The 17832-nt window shown below is 47.7% G+C and overlaps 1 protein-coding gene across 1 annotated transcript in view; it reads left to right on the top strand.

The window, feature by feature from the left end:
• Positions 1-3575: 3575 nt before the first annotated feature.
• Positions 3576-17832, top strand: part of TRPV5 (transient receptor potential cation channel subfamily V member 5) — a gene marked incomplete at both ends in the record, with an annotated part of 29755 nt that continues 15498 nt past the window's right edge. Inside the window, 8 exons of the mRNA XM_081102495.1 lie at positions 3576-3703; positions 5976-6073; positions 6195-6317; positions 6728-6865; positions 7156-7254; positions 7390-7565; positions 7956-8102; positions 9929-10141. Of these exons, the coding sequence (XP_080958621.1) occupies positions 3576-3703; positions 5976-6073; positions 6195-6317; positions 6728-6865; positions 7156-7254; positions 7390-7565; positions 7956-8102; positions 9929-10141 (1122 nt within the window). The remainder of the gene's footprint in view (positions 3704-5975; positions 6074-6194; positions 6318-6727; positions 6866-7155; positions 7255-7389; positions 7566-7955; positions 8103-9928; positions 10142-17832) is intronic.

The following is a 17832-nucleotide window of genomic DNA, read 5'->3' as shown; positions in this document are numbered from 1 at the left end:
TAATGTCCTCCTGGCTATTTGGAGGACGGAGCCTCTTGGTTCCTGGCCAAAAAAAGAAGCTATCTCCAGCTTGTGAGCATAAATGGGGAAGGAAGCTGTGGTGGAGAGCGTCTTGCAGAAGAGGAAGGAATGGAAAGAACCTGGTTAGAATGACCACCCTCCTTCCCAGCTTCCCATCTGAAAAGAATATATCCTTGAAGGAACCAAGAATCCTTTAAATTTTGTTTTCTTAATAAGAACTATTTAAGAAATATGAAAAACAAAAAGGGAAAGTAGTTCCACCCTCCAGTGGGCATCACTATTAATGTTTTCAAGTATGGTATTCAAATCTTTTCCCTATGTGGCTGTGGGCAGGTAGGTAGGAGTATATTTCCTATCAATTAAAATCCAGGTATCATGTGAGGTCCTCCTTATTGCATCAGAATAAGGGGTTGGCTGCTTTGGTACCAACCGGCTCTGGGCCCTGACATTGCTCTTACCTGCTTCTCCTGGGCACCTGGAAGGCATTACAGAGTCACGATAGACGTCAAGGCATCATCATAGGGTTGAAGCTGCTGCCTGAGGGAGAGGGGCTGTGGGTGTCTTTGGTCCCAGAAATCTGAGAAAGCATGCAGAAGAATGAGAGGAGAAAAGGGACAGAAAGTGTAGTGATACGGTTGATGACAGAGGTGAAGGAGTAGTGGGGAAGAAAGCTGGAAAAGAGAAGAGAGAACTCCTTAAAGATTAGAAAACAGTTTCCAAATCTCTAGTCTACCCCTGGGACAGGTGGGACTGTTACTGGAAAGGGGACCTGGCCTGGAGCAGGTCTGCCTAGGGCTGGCTGGTAGTGTGTGGACTCTTGTCTTGTGCAGGAAAGATTCCACAACAGGAGTCCAGGTGATTTTTGAAAGTATGCTATTAAAGCTCAGGACAGTGAAACACAAGAAGGGCTTAGCATAGAAGAAGTGACAGGAGAGGGCCTAGGTGGGAAACATTAGCCTAGGTGGGGCCGCTTTCACTCACTGGGAAGTCAGAGAAAGGGGGCCTTGAGGACAGGGTCAGAGGGTTAACCCAGGAGGAGCTGCTACTACCCATGGTTCCCCTGGTTGCAAGCCTCATGGGGTCTCTTAGTTTAGGCAATGAATGCCTGTGGGGAAAGAAGAGGGGGGAGGGAGGGAAAAGGTGTGGGTGTGTTCCTGGGAGAGAGAGCAAGAACTGGGACCTTCATTTTGAAGGGTTTTAAAGAGTGGGAGTTTAGGGAAGGTTGTAGTGGAGGATCTCAATAGAATATTCATCAGTTCTATGCTGATGTGCCAAAAGGAGATTTATTCCCTTAAATTCATCTGTCCTTGGGTGTGGTTGACAAATGGCTCTCATTGGATTTGGATTTCTGTTATCTGTCTCCCCGAGTAGGGTGATTTAAGCTCTGGTTGGGGAGAAGTGCAAACCATTTATTTATTCTTTTTTAAGATTTTTTTATTGGTTTTTAGAGAGAGAGGAAGGGATAGGGAAAAAAAGAGAAACATTGATATGAGAGCAAAACATTAATCGGCTGCCCTGAACAGAAATCAAACCAGCAACCTTTTGGTGCATGGGATGACGCTCAACCAACTGAGCCACAGCAGCCAGGAACAAAACATTTACTCCTAAGTATCCTTGGTTTAGGGAAGATAGGATTTACTAGATGGCTGCAAACTGCTGTTTAATTATCTATCTCAGTTTCCCTATTCCACTTGCCAAGGAATTTTCCTAGCTTCTTTAAATCTTGCCTTAGGACAACCTGGTTCCCCCAGGCTGCTGGTACCTGCCCCTCCCACTGGAGAGCACAGTGCAGGCGCAGAAGGGCAAGTGAGAGGGTGAAGAGCCTGCCCCCCTTTCTCCTCACTGACCCAAGGACACTGCCCTTGGTGAGGGACCCTGTGCACCTGCTCCGTGCGGCTCTGACCGGGCCTGCCCTCTCCCACCCCCTCCAAGATTAGCTTTATAGGCTGGGTGCTGCTTTCCTGTGCCTGCCCCTGCTTATCAGCTCATCTATAACCCCCACCTCAACCTTATCGCTGCCTCCATCTCCTTAGACTAATCCCAAGGCTTCAGAGGCTATTACCACCTCACCCTGCCTAACCCCCAGCGCAGCAGAAAAATGTCCCACAAGGTGACTCCCTCCCCTTAACCAGCTCACCCCTCCCCCTCCCCAGGGTGAGAGCATGCTTTCTCCTTGTCTCCGGCATCTACTCTTTCTTGCCTTTTTATTTTCCTTTCAACTCCTGTCCTACTCTAAAGGTTGTTTTGTCCACCTTGCAACTGCTAGAAAAAACACCTTCATTCTTACAGCAAAAGAAGCGAGCATTCCCCCTGCTCCTGGAGACCCCGAAGGGGGAGGGTCCCCTAAGGATCTCCACTCAGATCTCTCACATCTTTATAGGCAGAAGTTTCCTAAGAAGCAACAAGGTCTGGCATGTGATCTGGAGCTAAGGTTTTAACTTTAAAGCCAGTTCCAGTTTTGCTACTTGCTGTAGGTACTCACACTTCCCGTCTGGGCTCCGTCTTGGTCTTCTCACTTATGAAATAAAGAGGACCTTCCCTATTCCCACCTATCTCTTAGGGCTATTGAATGACTACAGTTCAGTCGTAGGTATATACTGCTTTGAAAACAATCAGGAGGAGAAATAGAAACTGCCCTATCAGACAGTTTGGCTTACTCTTTCCTCCTGCTGTCTCATTCCCAGAGAGAGACCCAAAGGTGGGTGGGTCTACCTCCTTCACCTGCCTCTCTTCCTGTTGTGAAAACACAGGGCCCTCTGAAGGTCTCCTCTGATGAGGGCTCCAAGTAGCTGAAAGAGAAGAAGAGTCACTCTGAGTTTCTCACAGAGGAGGGGTGGCCTGGACCCCTTTTGTGAGTCAGGGTTGAGGACAGAGATGACCACCACTCAGGGAAGCAGCCCCAGCTGCTTCTAAGCTCATCTCTGGAAGGAGAATCAACATCCTTGAGTTCTTAGGATCATGCTTTACAGCCACTTCCATGAGAGAGCAGAGGTGCTCCCCTCCTTTTACAGAGTAGCAGACTGAGGCACAGAAAGCTCACCTAACTGATTTGCAAGGGCTGAGAGAACCAGGATTCAAACCAGGCTGACAGCCCAGCTGGAGGACATGATTTCCTGATCACCTGCATCCCACTGACTGCTCACCTTGCTTGTGGGAGCCAGCTTCTAGGTCTCTCGCCTTGCTCCCCATTCAGAGTGCTCTGCCCCACCCCTCACCTGTCCAGGTCTCAGCCCCAACCCACTGCCAAAGTTCCCTCCCCTCTCCCCTCCTGGCTGTAGGGCGGGCTCTGTGTCTCAGAGGTTCACTCTAGAAACAGCTCCTCCCCTTCCAGGTAAAGCTGCTCTCTCGTGACAGGGCAGTCAGTCACCAGTGCACATGCATACACACACACCCCACACACACCCCACAACCACAGACTGCACATACAAATAGCACGGGAGATACAATCATTCTCACTCCCAACCCCCAAGCAAACCTGGCCACTTCCTCAGTAGCTGCTGAGTCCTGGACCTGCCTCTTCACCACGCCCCAACACCTGCCTGCAAGGAGAAGACATGGGGACTCCTCCACCCAAGGTGAAAGGGCCCTGGACCCACCTCCAGAAACTTCTGACCTCATGGATGTTCAGAGAGAAAGACTGGGATCAGCAGCTGGATGAGGCCCACATGCTGCAACAGAAGAGGTAAGCTGTCCGGCCACATGGTGTCCCACCTCTCGCTGATCCACAGACCTTCCTGCCCACTCCAGTCTATCCCCGGAGTTCAGCGCCAGGCACTTGGATGTGCCCTTTCGTCGCAAAACCCAAGTTGCCCCTCTCAGTGATGAGGGGTGGGGGATGGAGTTGAGCCACACAGGTAGACCTTGATGTGGATTCCATAGATTTAGAGGCAGAGCTCTAATCTGCTTACTTGGTGGGAGAAGAGGGTGGGGACAAGAGGGACCAGAGGGAAGAAGCCAGTATGTTAGGGGGGTTGCAGACAGGTGCAGGCTGGTGGAGAGCAGGTTGCTGGGGAAGGGATGAGACCCTGTGGGTTGAAGAAAGAGGGAGGAATCAGCATTAGTAGAAATGGAAATGGATTGGTGGGAAAGAGGAGGAGAGCTTTGTTCACCTGGAGCTGACAGCCAAGGAGGGAAACCCACGTGACACTAGAGAGTCCTCAGTTCAGTCAGCGGTCGCCAACCTTTTGGATCTCATGGATCACCAGTGGTTCGCGGACCATCAGTTGGTGACCAGTTCATTTGCCTTTTATTGAGTGGGGCGTGTGCGGCGGTGTGCTGGGGACTGGAAATACAGCTGTTGATAAAGCCTGTGTCTGCTTCTGGGACACTCAGTGCAGGTGGGGCTGATACACCTGGGGGCAGGTCATATCTTGGCTAATTAGCCCTGAGGTCCAGATCCCAGAAGCGCAGGCAGGGCAGGGACCTATCTTGTGGGCGGCCTCTGCCTTGGAGTGTTTGGAGGACTTGTCTCCCATGGGAGAGCATGGGAGCTCGGGGAATGAGCTGAACACACACTGGCAGATCAGGGGTCCAGCCAGGGCTGGTTTCACAGGTAGGTGACCTCTACAGTTGCACAGGGCTCTGGGCTTCAGAAAAGCCCTGCACGCTATTTAATGCACTGCTATCATCTGGAAATTCTTAATAATATTTTAAACAAGGGGTCCTGCACTTTCATTTTGCCCCAGGCCTTGCAAATTATGTAGCAGAGCTTGGGCGCAATCTGAACCCTCATTCCAGGAAAGGCTCTCTGCTTGCTCAGCAGCACCCACTCCAGGGCCTACAATGGAACCTTTGGCCTCCCACCTGTGTCCCTGCTTTGGAATGAGATTAGGGCAGACCTTCCCTCTGCAGGGGGCAGTGGACTGGAGGCTTCGGGCGACAGGCTGTGTGTAGTGCCCGCAGCATAGAGCTGAACTCTGGAAGCCTAGCCCTGGCTGCCCTGAGCTGCGGCTGGGACTGAGGGTCCAGGTGAGATGGGGCAGGGGCTGTCCCTCTCTCTGCTGGTCCATTTCTGAGAGCACTTCGTTAAATTAGGGCAGACCTTAGCTCTGCCTTGAGAAAAAAACCTGCTTCGCTAAGTAAAACACCCTTTCCAATGGCTCACGGGGCCACTGAAGAGGAATTTGGGATTGAGAAACCTCATGGTCACCAGTCAGTTTGTCTGCCTTTTGTCTCTCCCTCATGACCCTCTATCTGCCAGACCCTGTGATCATCTTCACAGCCAGCTAATACTGACTTGCCCATCAGGGTGGGCTTTAGTTTTGTCTCTTGTTTGGCTCATCCAGGCAGGGAAAGCAAAGGCTGGCTGAGAGAGGTGCCCTGGGATGGGCCTCTCCACAGGGTGCCCCCCCGTCCCCCCCCCCCCGCCACCCCCCCACCCCACCCCCCGCACTCCAAGCTGCACTATCTGGGAAGCTCCAGGTTGTGTTCCCCCTTAGTTACAACAGGGGTATTTAGACCATTCAATTTGAGGGCAACACCCAGAATAGATTCTCCATAACCCACCCCAAACTCTCCCTGCCCCCGTCATGGATGTGAACCTAAACAGTCCAGAGGGGTAATCAGAACTTCAGCAACTCACAAACACACACTGCTCTCATACCTGGCCTGCCTCATCCTCTCTGCCCAGTTCTAATCTCACAAACTCCCCAGGCCAGGGTGTCAACCGGGGACCAAAGTTCCATCTCCCTGACCTGCTCCAGCTCCCCAGGTTCCTGAAACATTTACACAGCTTAGATGGATTCAGCCAGGCCTCATGACCTTCTCTCCTGGCCACCAGGGCCACCCACTCTGCAGCCCAGGCCCTCCTCACCTGGTCACTACAAGCCTCTGCTGAGTCTCCCACTCAATGAGCCCAGGCCCCCAGTGTGGGAAGACCTAATGTGATATAATGGCTCTGGTCTCAGCTTCACTGCAATTCTGTCTCTGCATCACTCATGTTCATTTTCTCCCAGGATTCAAGAATCTCTACTACTTCAGGCTGCCAAGGACAACGACCTTTGTGTCTTGAAGAAACTTCTGCTAGACAGAAGCTGCGACTTACGGCAAAGAGGTGAGCTCAGAGTTTAATGTGATAGAGATGGGGCCCCTCTGGCCCAGAACTTCCAGAGTTTCTGCAAAAGGGTCTGTTCCCTGATGGGAGGGTTTGATGCCTCTGTCTTACTCTTCTCCAGGAGCCCTGGGAGAGACAGCACTGCACATAGCGGCCCTCTATGACAACCTGGAGGCTGCCATGGTGCTGATGGAGGCCGCCCCAGAGCTGGTTTATGAGTCCACCCTCTGTGAGCCATTTGTAGGTGAGGAGCCTTCAGTTTTTCAAGGTGGAAACAAGTAGGGGAGGGTCTGTTCACATGGGCCTCTGAGTTGGGAAGAATACACAGGTTCTGGTCTTGGCTTCCATGACTTCCTCAAGCCATTTATTATTTCCCTCAATTCCTTTCATGTTCTCTGAAGGACAGTACTCTATTTCCTTCACAGCAACACTAGAGTGATTGCAATTATGCCCTACCCCCAAAATTCAAGAGGTAGGGACAATGCTGTAAACAGCCTGAGGGACTAATTGCCCTCAGTCACAGCCCAGTCTGCAGAGCTGAGGGCATAAATCTATTCAAGGATGTGTCAGGGACCTCCTGCAAGCCAGGCAGATGGTGCACCTTTGGAAGAAATGGGGACAGAACCCCATGACTGAGGGCTCTCTCTGAACCAGGTCAGACTGCACTGCACGTGGCCATCATGAACCAGAATGTGAACTTGGTGCGAGCCCTGCTCGCCCACGGGGCATGCGTCTCTGCCAGAGCTACAGGAACAGCTTTCCGCCTCAGCCCCCACAGCCACATCTACTTTGGTGAGAACCAGAGCCAGGGCTGGGGAAGGGGAGGTAGGTGGCAGGCAAGAGCCAGGGGAAGATGGAATGAGGAGAGCTCTGTGCCTGAGGGGGTGGGGTGGATTGGGGTCAGCCCTTATAGGGCTTAAGGCCAGAGCCCATTCCCCCAGGGCCTCTGCACCATCCCTGCCTCTGGTTTTGCTGACAAGTGTTGCCAAGCCCAGAGCTGAGCTGTGTGGAGGAACAGGCAGTCACTGGGGAGGTGCCCATCCCAGCCTGCACTCATGCCATGGAGCTCTCTGTTTCCCCAGGGGAGCACCCTTTGTCCTTTGCTGCCTGCGTGGGCAGTGAGGAGATCGTGCGTCTGCTCATTGAACATGGAGCTAACATCCGGGCCCAGGACTCCCTGGGTAAGCACTGGAGCGTGGAAAAAACTTGAGAAGGACCTGGGTGGAAGAGGAGGGTCTGGGACAATGGTCAGGCCCACCATGGGGACCATCAGGGACTAGGGTCCAGCAGCCGCATGACACCGGTGTCCTCCCCAGGAAACACAGTGTTGCACATCCTCGTCTTCCAGCCCAACAAGACCTTTGCCTGCCAGATGTACAACCTGCTGCTGTCCTATGATGGGCATGGGGGCCACCTGCAGTCCCTGGACCTTATACCCAATCACCAGGGTCTCACCCCCTTCAAGCTGGCTGGAGTGGAGGGCAACACTGTGGTGAGGGACACTCTCCAACCCTACATGTTCTCATGATCCTTCTCCTCAAACTCTCCAAAAGGATGGTAGTCCCTTACATCCAACTCTGTCACTAAAAGCCTCAGTCTCAGGAATCCCTGGCTAAGGAGGACCTGAGGCTCATTCTTTAGAATATCTACTGGGAACCCAAAGTTCTGTTCCCTTTGCCTGTTCTCTTCTTTGAGATCTTTGTAAGGTTTGTGGGAAGGAAAGATAACAAAAAAATAATAAGGAGGTTTATGGAATCAAAGGCTTGCTACGTCCTGACTGTCATCAGTCCCAAGGAACGGGTGCCAAGCTCTTCAATGTTGGTGCTCCCCTGGACCAGCTTCTCACACACTGACACTCCAACTCACTGCTGTGTTCTCACAGATGTTCCAACACCTGATGCAGAAGCGGAAGCACATCCAGTGGACCTATGGGCCGCTGACCTCTACTCTCTATGACCTCACAGAGATTGATTCCTGGGGAGAAAAGGTGTCCTTTCTGGAGCTCGTGGTCTCCTCTAAGAAGCGGGAGGTAAGGATGAGATGGAGGATCAGGGACTGTCATGTGTTCGTGCAGAGCCTACCCATTTGCTAAGATCCTGGGTTCCAGACACTTCCTCACATGATAATATATGGAAATATATGGAGACAAGACTCCTGGAACCTTTGGGAGAAAAGTCCAATCAACACCCCTTTCCTGACTGCACTTTCCCTCTGCTTAGCTCTAGTCCTTTTCCCTTACCTTTGTCACACTGACATTTCAGATAAGGAACTCTCCAAATGGAGGTTGCTTACTACCACTCACTCATTAATTTAGTCATTCAGCATATTGAACACCTTCTGTGTCCCAGATGCTGTACAAGGAACTGAGAATACAGAAATAAACAAAACACAGTTCCTATCTGTCAACTTCCTCAATTACAGTCCCCTTCCTCAATAATTGCAGTAGAGTACAATGTATACCATTCCAGGGGTTTGTACTGTGCATAATGGCAGCAAAATTGAGGTTGGGTGGATCAGAGACAATGTACCAGAAGTGCCTGAGGTGGGTCTTTAAGGAGGAGTTAGGTATTCCCAGGAAGATGAGAAAAATAGAGAGCTTTCTGGAGAGGGAAAAACAATGATCAGCCCAAGTTGAGTGATATGAGGGAAAGGCAAATACATTGAAGACAGGTAGAGAGGATAAAATACTTTGAACTACCAGGAATCTACAAGATAGTGGCCAGATAAAGCTTCCGGTATTTATTTGCCAGTTGTTAATTTCTTAGGAATCGTCTAGAGCCATAAACTCAGATGACTAAGTGGTAATGAAAAGAAGTAAAGGTGAGTGGCTAGTTTGTATGAACTTCCTCAGAGGATATTCCTGGACACAGTATACCTCATTAGAGCCTACTCCCTCTGATAGATTGTGCCACCACAAGTCCTTGGTCTCTGATTTCAGCCAACTCTCAATATTCTCCTATAGGTTTTATTCTTGTCTTTGTCAGCTAGTTTTCTATTCCTTCAAAGTTCTCTTCCAGCTCCTTTTATGTCCCTCACTGCCTTCCACCTTAGTTCTATCAGAAGACCCAGTCTCCTACCTTCTTTATCTTCCTGCCTGGTCCTGCCACACATATCTGGAAACTGCACTCTCTCTCTTCTCTAGGTTTAATGGAAAATATATTCTTTCAGTCAATGGTTAATCTCTCCAGCTGTGCTTTGAATTTTCCCTTTTTTTAAAAAAAAATTGCCTTTTTATATTTTCTCAAACGTCCATTACCCCCTCACATTTGTATCTTTAACCTTTCACTATCTAGTTACATCAGAGATCATTGACACATTCTACTACCTGGGTCCTCTATCACTTCTCTCCAGACCATAAGACTTCTAGAACAAATCTGGCTACTTCCTTGCTTGAACTCCCAATTGCTTCTCATTATGTTAAGAAAAAAGTTCAAACTCCCCACTTTAACATTCATGATGTAGGATAATCTGTCCAGTATAGCATTTATTCATTTTAACTCCTGCCCATCACTCCCAACAGGTTATCTCTTATCCCCAAACATATCTCATCTCCAAATGGCTTCTCATACCTTCCTGCCTTGGCAATTGCTACTACTTCATGGAATGATCTTACAAACTTTCCCTTTCAACTATGTGCTGCTCATTGTTCAATGCCTCAATGATGTTATAGTGTTTTGTGTTCACTTCTATAACACTTGACCTATAGCCCTAGTATATAGAAGAGGTTTACTAGTTGTCTGTAAAAAAAATGATGATGCCAATGCTGGTGACTGCCCTGCCCATCTGGGACCCAGTGGGAAGCCCTGCACTGCTCACTATGTTGGTCACCCAAGCTATATTCTCCTTCCATGGCAGGCTCGCCAGATCCTGGAACAGACCCCAGTGAAGCAGCTGGTGAGCTTCAAGTGGAGGAAATATGGGAGGCCCTACTTCTGCATTCTGGGTGCCTTGTATGTGCTCTACATGAGCTGCTTCACCATGTGCTGTGTCAACCGCCCCCTCAAGAATTGTAGCAGCAATCACACAGATTCCCGAGATATCACCCTTATGGAACAGAAACTGCTACAGGTGACTCTTCACAGAAGGAAATGAAAGGGAATGTTAAAATGGGGCGATGGTGCTGGAGACCAAAATGATACTACCCAGGGAAGATACCCTTCACTGGGCTCTAACAGCTGCAGGCTCCTAAGCAACTGACAGAAGTTGGACATGAGATAGGGGCACCAGAAAGGAGGCTTACTGAGTAAAAATACACTTGTCCAGGGAGTTGTGGCTTCTCTCACTGACTTTGAAAGGATGCTTGGTGTTAGGAATACTGTGCATTGGTAAAAGTCCTTTCAGTGTAGGGAGAGGACCAGTCTTTTGTAATGTGAACTTGAAGGGAAACGCTGTTGTTCTAACGGAAGAGAAATCATGCTCCATGTCCGTGTCTGGGTCCATTTCATCTCTGTGAGGGCAGCATAGCCCTCTGGCTTCCATTCTCTTCTGTGTTCTGTCAATACGAAGCACATTGGCAAGGATGTGTCAGCTGTCTGACCACCTGTCAGATACGCTGCAGAAGGGTGCCTCTATAGTGTAGCAGGCCGAAGCCAATAATCTCGGAAGCAAATTTACTCTGGTGGGCTTGCATCCCACCCGTGGTGTCCTTCAGAGACCTGGGTGGTGAGGACACTGAGTAGAGGTGTGGAAGAAATCTAAGAGTCTGCTGTTAGAGGGAGCAAATCCTCCTTTGAGTATAGCAGAATGAGTAGACTCCAATGAGTATTTTTGAAGATAGGCATTCAACAAGCATAGCTACATTGGGCTGGTTAATTTTTCGTAGGATAACTTTTTTGTCCTGGTGATCTGAAAAGAGCTGAAAGGGGCTGCAGGCATGTGGGCAGAAAGTGAGACAGAGGAGGAAGAATTTAGCCAGGCAAGTAGGAGGTAGGTGACTGGAGATGTATGCTCTATGCAGGATGGACTAGCCATGGGTATAACTCAGCCTGGACTAGTGCCAGAATGAGAGCATAAACTGCGTAGGCCAAGGAGCAAAGTTAGACCAAAGACAGTGGTATGCTCAGAGAAGGAACAGGGCCAAATGCCTCACTAAACCCTAAAGTAGATCAAGGCACTCTATTACTTCTGCTTCTATAACCACCTCTAAATATATAGATAGATGCTTATGTATCCAGAGCCCTGTATCTCATAAAAAAGGATTTGCTGACTTGTTAGAGGAGGGCATGAGTGCTTAGGGGAATTTGTGTCCCATGCATCTCAAAATGGGCATGAGGCTTGGCCCTAGTATGGAGACCAAACTGGGGAACTAAGGACATTTAGAAGATGGCCAAGTGAATGGGTGAGTGGCTAGAAGTAGAAAAAGATATAAACATGAAGGAGTTGGGGGTAGCTGGGCTTTTCCAACATCCCCAGCCCTATTTCTGCAGATGTACTAATTCCCAGCCTTCCTTTGTCTCAAGCTTACTTAGGGGTTTTCTGGATCTGGAATGTAGATAGTGTTCTGGCCCAAGAGTTGGGTGATGCCAAGTGATTAATTAGCACCAAATCTCCTCCCTGTGTGACTTTCTCTTTGGGGCAGGACTAATTGTGTACAAACATGTTCCTTTGACCCAGATAGTCTAAATTATATTATAAAACCCCTCCCCTTGCCTCAGGACTAGGTGAAGCATAATTTTAGCTGACTGTGCCTACTCATCTTCTTCTTTTTTTTCTCTCTCTCCTATTCTTTTCTTTTCCTATTTTATCCTTTTTCTCTTTTACTCTTTCCCTGGTAAGATGAGGAAAACTGGAGTGCAGGGGCAGGGAGTCACATACAGAAGTGTCTCTCACCCCCTGCTATTTAAGTAATTATTGGTCCAAACAGAAGACTCTTGACTTTCAAATATCTTTACCTTCATGGGGAAGGAGGTAAAGAAGGTTAAGAATGCTATTGTAAGGGGTTTGGATAGCAAAGCTCACCAATGAGAGGTTCCTATTCTTTGGCATTGCCCCTTGAGACGTGGTCCTGAGTTTATGGATTTTTTGTGTTCCTTGCATTCAATAGTAAGTCAATCTGGATCAGATCAGGGGCTTCTACACCTATCACCATGATCTGAAAGATTCTGCTTTCATGATGCACCAGATTAGTTAGCTAATAGAAATTTTTCTTTTTTTCCTGCCTTTTTGTTACTTGAAAAAATGAAAATGTATCAATACATGTGTTGACTTGATTAATGCAATTGTTGACAGATTCCTTAGCCCATGGAGCTTTTTGTTAGACAAATGAATACTTTAACATCCAATTAAATTAATCAATCTGGACACACAGGATTTCAGTCTTAGTCACTGTAGGATTTCCTCTGTGGATCTCGTGGGTTCTGGAGCAGTCACTGGGCTCCATGAGGATAGCCTAGAGCCATGGTTGGCAAACCACGGCTCGCGAGCCACATGTGGCTCTTTGGCCCCTTGAGTGTGGCTCTTCCACAAAATACCACGAGTGCGCGCGCACGTACAGTGCAATTGAAACTTCGTGGCCCATGCGCAGAAGTCGGTATTTTGTGGAAGAGCGGGTATTTTGTGGAAGAGCCACACTCAAGGGGCCAAAGAGCCACATGTGGCTCTCAAGCCGTGGTTTGCTGAGCCACAGTTTGCCGACCACTGGCCTAGAGCACTGTCTCAAGACAGCTGAAGTGAAAGAAAAATACTACACACTACTCAAAAGCAGATATATATGAGGATGGAGTTCATCTCAATCTAGTCTTAAAGATATCTTAATGAGCGTCTTAAGCCTAAGATGCCTCATTGTTCATCCATAAAAGTTATGCTTTTCCAGAGTTTCCCAAGAACTCTGTTAATTAAGTGGAGTTAATTTCCTATCTCCATTCAATGTCTATTTGGTTTGGACAGTACAACAGCCACTATAGCATTGGTTCTCTTAGGTTTGCAGGTGGGTAGACAGTTCAAAGTCTGGGAGTCAGGCCGCTTGGTTGTTAGTTTTAACAGATCTGTAGATCAATAGTTTTTAACCAAGATTGCACATTACAAACATGGGAAGCTAGTAAAGATACCAGTTCTAAGTAAGCTACGTCACACCTAATAAGTCAGAATGTCTGAGTGAGGCCCTGAATTGGTATTTATAAGAAACTCTTTTAGTGATCCTGATATTTAGCCAAGGCTTAAAACTACCAATTTCCATCTTTGGTATCGATTCAGCTCCAGCTGTCCAGTCTGAAGTCAATCACTCCAATCATTAGATTCCTGATGTGCTGGTCAGCAAGAGGGCATTAGTCACTCACCATCAGATCGCTTTGTCTCTTGAAGATTTTCCATCATCAAATTTCCATTTTGTCTCTTGAAAATGTTTTCAATCTCTCCTCTGTCCTTTCCCCCACCAAAAAACTTCACTAATCCATTCATTAAACAAATAATCATTGAGAGCTTCATAGAGCCTAGATATTATTCTAGGTGTTAGAAATTCAACATGGTCTGAGCAAAACTCTGGCCTTTTATTACTGAGCTGAGACCTGGGTAAGAGAGAAAGGTACAAAGTGAGTTTAAGCAGAAAAGAGGCCTATGCAAAGGCAGAAAGAGCCTCGCCAACGTCTAGGCAGTGAGTGAAGACGGGGAGCACAGGAGCTGGGCAGGAGCCTCCAGATGAGGCTGTCCAGGCAAATCTTTCGCTGATCATCAGGGCCGTGCAGGCCATACTGATAGAGAAGCCACACTCTTTATCCAGAAGTAATGGAGAGCTCTGAAGGATTTTAAAGAAGGGAGGGCCTTGACTAGACTTTATTTTAGAAAAATGTCTCTGTAGGGTGGAGAACTGATTGGAGAAGGCCAGGGATGATGTAGGGAGATCAGTTAAGAGGTAATTATAGGTTAGCAAGCAAGAGACAATGGTTAATTGTTCTTGGGTTGTGATGGGGAAACTGAGAGAAAGGATTAGCACCAGGAGACTTATTGAAGGTAAAATCAATGCTACAGTGCAAAGGATTGGATACAGAGAGTAAGGGAGAAGACCCTGGCAGGAGTGACATGGCAGGCAGGTTTCCACTCATTTTAAATCATCCTCTGCTTGTCATGGTCAGTGGATTGATCTGTCTACACATCATTGTTTCTCAAAGCTCTCAATGACCCAGAGCATCCCAGCTATTTGAAAGCCCCACTGATCTCCAACTCTACACTGTTTTGTTCAGGGGTCCTAACCACTTCCTATGGAACAATCACAGCAAATTAAAGACAGGGAAAGAGATGAAGAGAAGCAGGGAACCAGCTAGGTAAAAACAGCATCTACTGAGTGCTTGCTTGGTGCACTTTACATGTGCTCTGGAGATTCTGTGAATTTGCAGATTCTGGAAGCAAGTCTGGGGTGGGATCTGAGATTCTGCATTTCTGACTCATTGCTGGGCGATGCTTTAATTTTGTATACCCTATTTTGGATGATAAAACACTTTCATACCATTTGATCCTCATACATATCCTAATAAATAAATAATATTATTATCACCATTTTTAAGACAGTGAATCTGAAGTCAATCTAGAAAGGTTAAGTACATTGGCAAAGACACTCATCTAGTAAAGGCAGTGATGGGTCTGGGGTTCTGGTCTGCTTCCTCTTTAATATGAAGCCAGGCCATTTCTCCCTCCGGACCAAGGTGCTGAATTCCAGTTTTCCTTCTTAGGGGATCCATTGCATGAGAAATGTATGTCTCCAGGCTTTGTCCTGAACCTAGGCCTGCACACTCATCTGGCCACATCTAATCTTTCCCTGGAAAGATGAGGGACACTGGAGTACAAGGGCAGGGAGTCACATACAGAAGTGTCTCCCACATCCAGCTACCAAAGCTACTGTCTATTTTCTAGATTTGACCATAAGAACCATTTTTTTTAATATATTTTATTGATTTTTTACAGAGAGGAAGGGAGAGGGATAGAGAGTTAGAAACATCGATGAGAGAGAAACATCGATCAGCTGCCTCCTGCACATCTCCCACTGGGGATGTGCCCACAACCCAGGTACATGCCCTTGACCGGAATCGAACCTGGGACCTTTCAGTCCGCAGGCCGATGCTCTATCCACTGAGCCAAACCGGTTTCAGCCATAGGCACCATTTTTGATAGGATATAGGGTAGGTCCTCCTTCTTTGGTAAGGACTCCTCTGAGAAAATGCAGAGACCAAGACATGAAATAAAATGCGTGGAAAGCAGTCTTAGATTGTTGGGGTCCAGCCCCAGCAGGTCCAGGGGTTCCCAAAGGTGTGGACAGAGTTGGCGAAGAAGGAATGACACAGAGGCAGGGTTCAGTTGATCAGCATAGGGAGGTTCTCCCTTTATTGTCCTGTTACATCTATATTCATACCATTTGATCCTATAAGCATGCCTCTATAATCACATCATGGTATGTTTTGGGTAACATTCTACAGTTCCTTGTTTCTTATCTGACCTTTGCCAAAATCCTGTCTCTATCTAGTTCTGTTGATTTTAATCTTGTCTAGGTTAATCTCTGTGTTCCATTACAAGGGCTATTCCAAGGTCACTGTTCTACTGATAGGCTACAAGGAAGTGACTGAAGGAGATTATCCTACCCAGTAAAGGTTATGTCCTCCCAGCCTCACTGCTTGCCTTCCCTGGGACTGCCCTGTGTCGGTGGATCTCCAGGGGTATAGGTTTTATTTCTTTCCCTGGTGGGCAGACCCCTGGAGACGTGGGCCCAACAAGTCCCAAATTTATTGCCAACAGTCTTAGTCCAAATTCTTCATAAGTAGTACATGGTATTCTTGTAACACTAGGGGGTTTCAGTGATTTATTCTCTTCCTTAGTCCTGTTAATCCCTAACTCCAGGGAAAAATCCTCACCTGGGGAAACAACCTTTCTCGGGGAGGTGGTCCTGTTTAAAACACATAGTGCTAAGAGGGGGAGCAAACATATGCCATGTACGCCAGGTCCCTTGAAACATAAGCTGTGCAGATGTTTCTTCCCTGCAGCGACTGTGTCAAGCAGCAAGGGTGGACCAGCTTCCGGCATTAGATGAGAACCAGGAGATTTTCCTCTTTTTTGGTCTAGTGGTTCTCAACTTGAAGTATAGAAGGAACGCCTACATTTAAAAAAAATGCTAGGTCTCTGATCCAAACTAATTGAGTGAGAATCCCTAGTGTTTGCATGGGTATGGATGTCGTGACAAAAACTTCCCAGTTGTTTCTGATGGGCAACCTAGTAAGAAACCCCTGTACATTTGAGAGGATCAGAGTAACTCTTCTTTATGAGCCAGTAAGACTCTTTCTGGGAGCTTCTTTCCTTTGTAAGACTGGGATCTTGGGGAGGAAAAGTGGGTCTAGGACTGAGGTTTGATAACTTTTTCTGGTGTCCTCCCAGCTTCCTCCCAGGTCGTCCATGCTTGCTCCCCACCCTTCCCCCTGGTGGTACATGCTTGTGCTATGCACATCCCTTCTGGGCATTTCCTTCAAGGCAATGAGCTCAGCCAGCTGGCAAGTGAGAGCAAGCTCACTGGGCCAATTCTCACTGAAGTCAGCCTCTGCAGGGGAGTTAGTTGCTGACAACACCTGAAATTTCAAGCCATGTGATGATATAAAGACTTCTGGTCATTGCTGGAAGACATTTGTTTTTAAAGAGGTGGGGTGGAATATTTTCTGTGTAATATTAGCCATGCCTGCTTAAGTGACCTTGAGCTAGGAACCTGAAAATCCAAGAAAGCCCAATTAATTATCACCCTTTCCCCCATCCCCACATCCTGAGTCCCCCTTGACCATTCTCCTGCAACTCTCAGATCATGCTCGGCTGCTACCTACCTGTTCACCCTCTCCTTTCCCTCCTTCCTTCTTTTCTTTCTTATTATGGGAACACCTACTATGTTGTGTGTTGTGGATGAAAAGTCAGAGTTAGATGTCCCTGCTCTCAGGGAACTCTAAGATTACTGGTGAGACCTGGAGTCCTCCGATGATTTCAGTGTGAGGGCTCTGAACAGAGTGGCACCATGGACCTACACAAGAGTCACCTGACCCAGGAGGAAAGTTGTGACTTAAATCTCGAGGATTAAGTAAGGGTGAGCCAGGGAAACATGATGGAGGAAGGAGACTGTAGCACCCTACTGCCTGGTTTAAGGGAAAGGACCTTTGGCAACAAAGTGGTGAAGGAAACTACTTTTTAGGGTAATCAGAGCCCAGGTGGAGCAGATACAAACACTTGGGGTCTCTGGACACCTCACCAGTGAACTTGTGCAGGGATCGCGTACCTGTAAAGGAATCTGCTGAACAAGCTAACGGTACTGGTGAGGGGAAATCCAAGAAGAAGGTGGTGGTGATAGAAATTGTCCCTAACATTTCTCATTAGTTGGGGTTTCACCTTTTCATCTCTGGGGAAGAGCTGGTGCCACTCTCCCACTGTCCTCTAGGGGCGTACTCATCCCTACAACTCACCTGACCAATTTGTGCACAGTACTTCCTTTTCTTCTTAATTGAGCCAAGGGAAGGTTGGTGGCAGTTTTGTAGACATACTCAACCAAGATACAAAATTTTTAAAAAGAATTTTTTAAAATATGTTTTTAATTGATTTTTAGAGAAAGAGAGGAAGGGAGAGGGACAGAGAGAAACATCAACTGGCTGCCTCCTGCATGCCTCCTACTGAGGATCGAGCCTGCAACCCTGGCATGTGCCCTGACTGGGAATTGAATGGTGACCTTTTGAGTGCATGAGACCACACTCAACTAACTCAGCCACACCAGCAAGGGTCAAGATACAAAGTTTTAAACTGAATTCAAAAATTTT

Source organism: Myotis nattereri (genome assembly GCF_964212035.1).
Source record: "Myotis nattereri genome assembly, chromosome: 11".
NCBI classification, from domain to species: Eukaryota; Metazoa; Chordata; class Mammalia; order Chiroptera; family Vespertilionidae; genus Myotis; species Myotis nattereri.
Note: the sequence above shows the minus strand (reverse complement) of the source record. Positions and strands in the feature narration are given on the sequence as shown.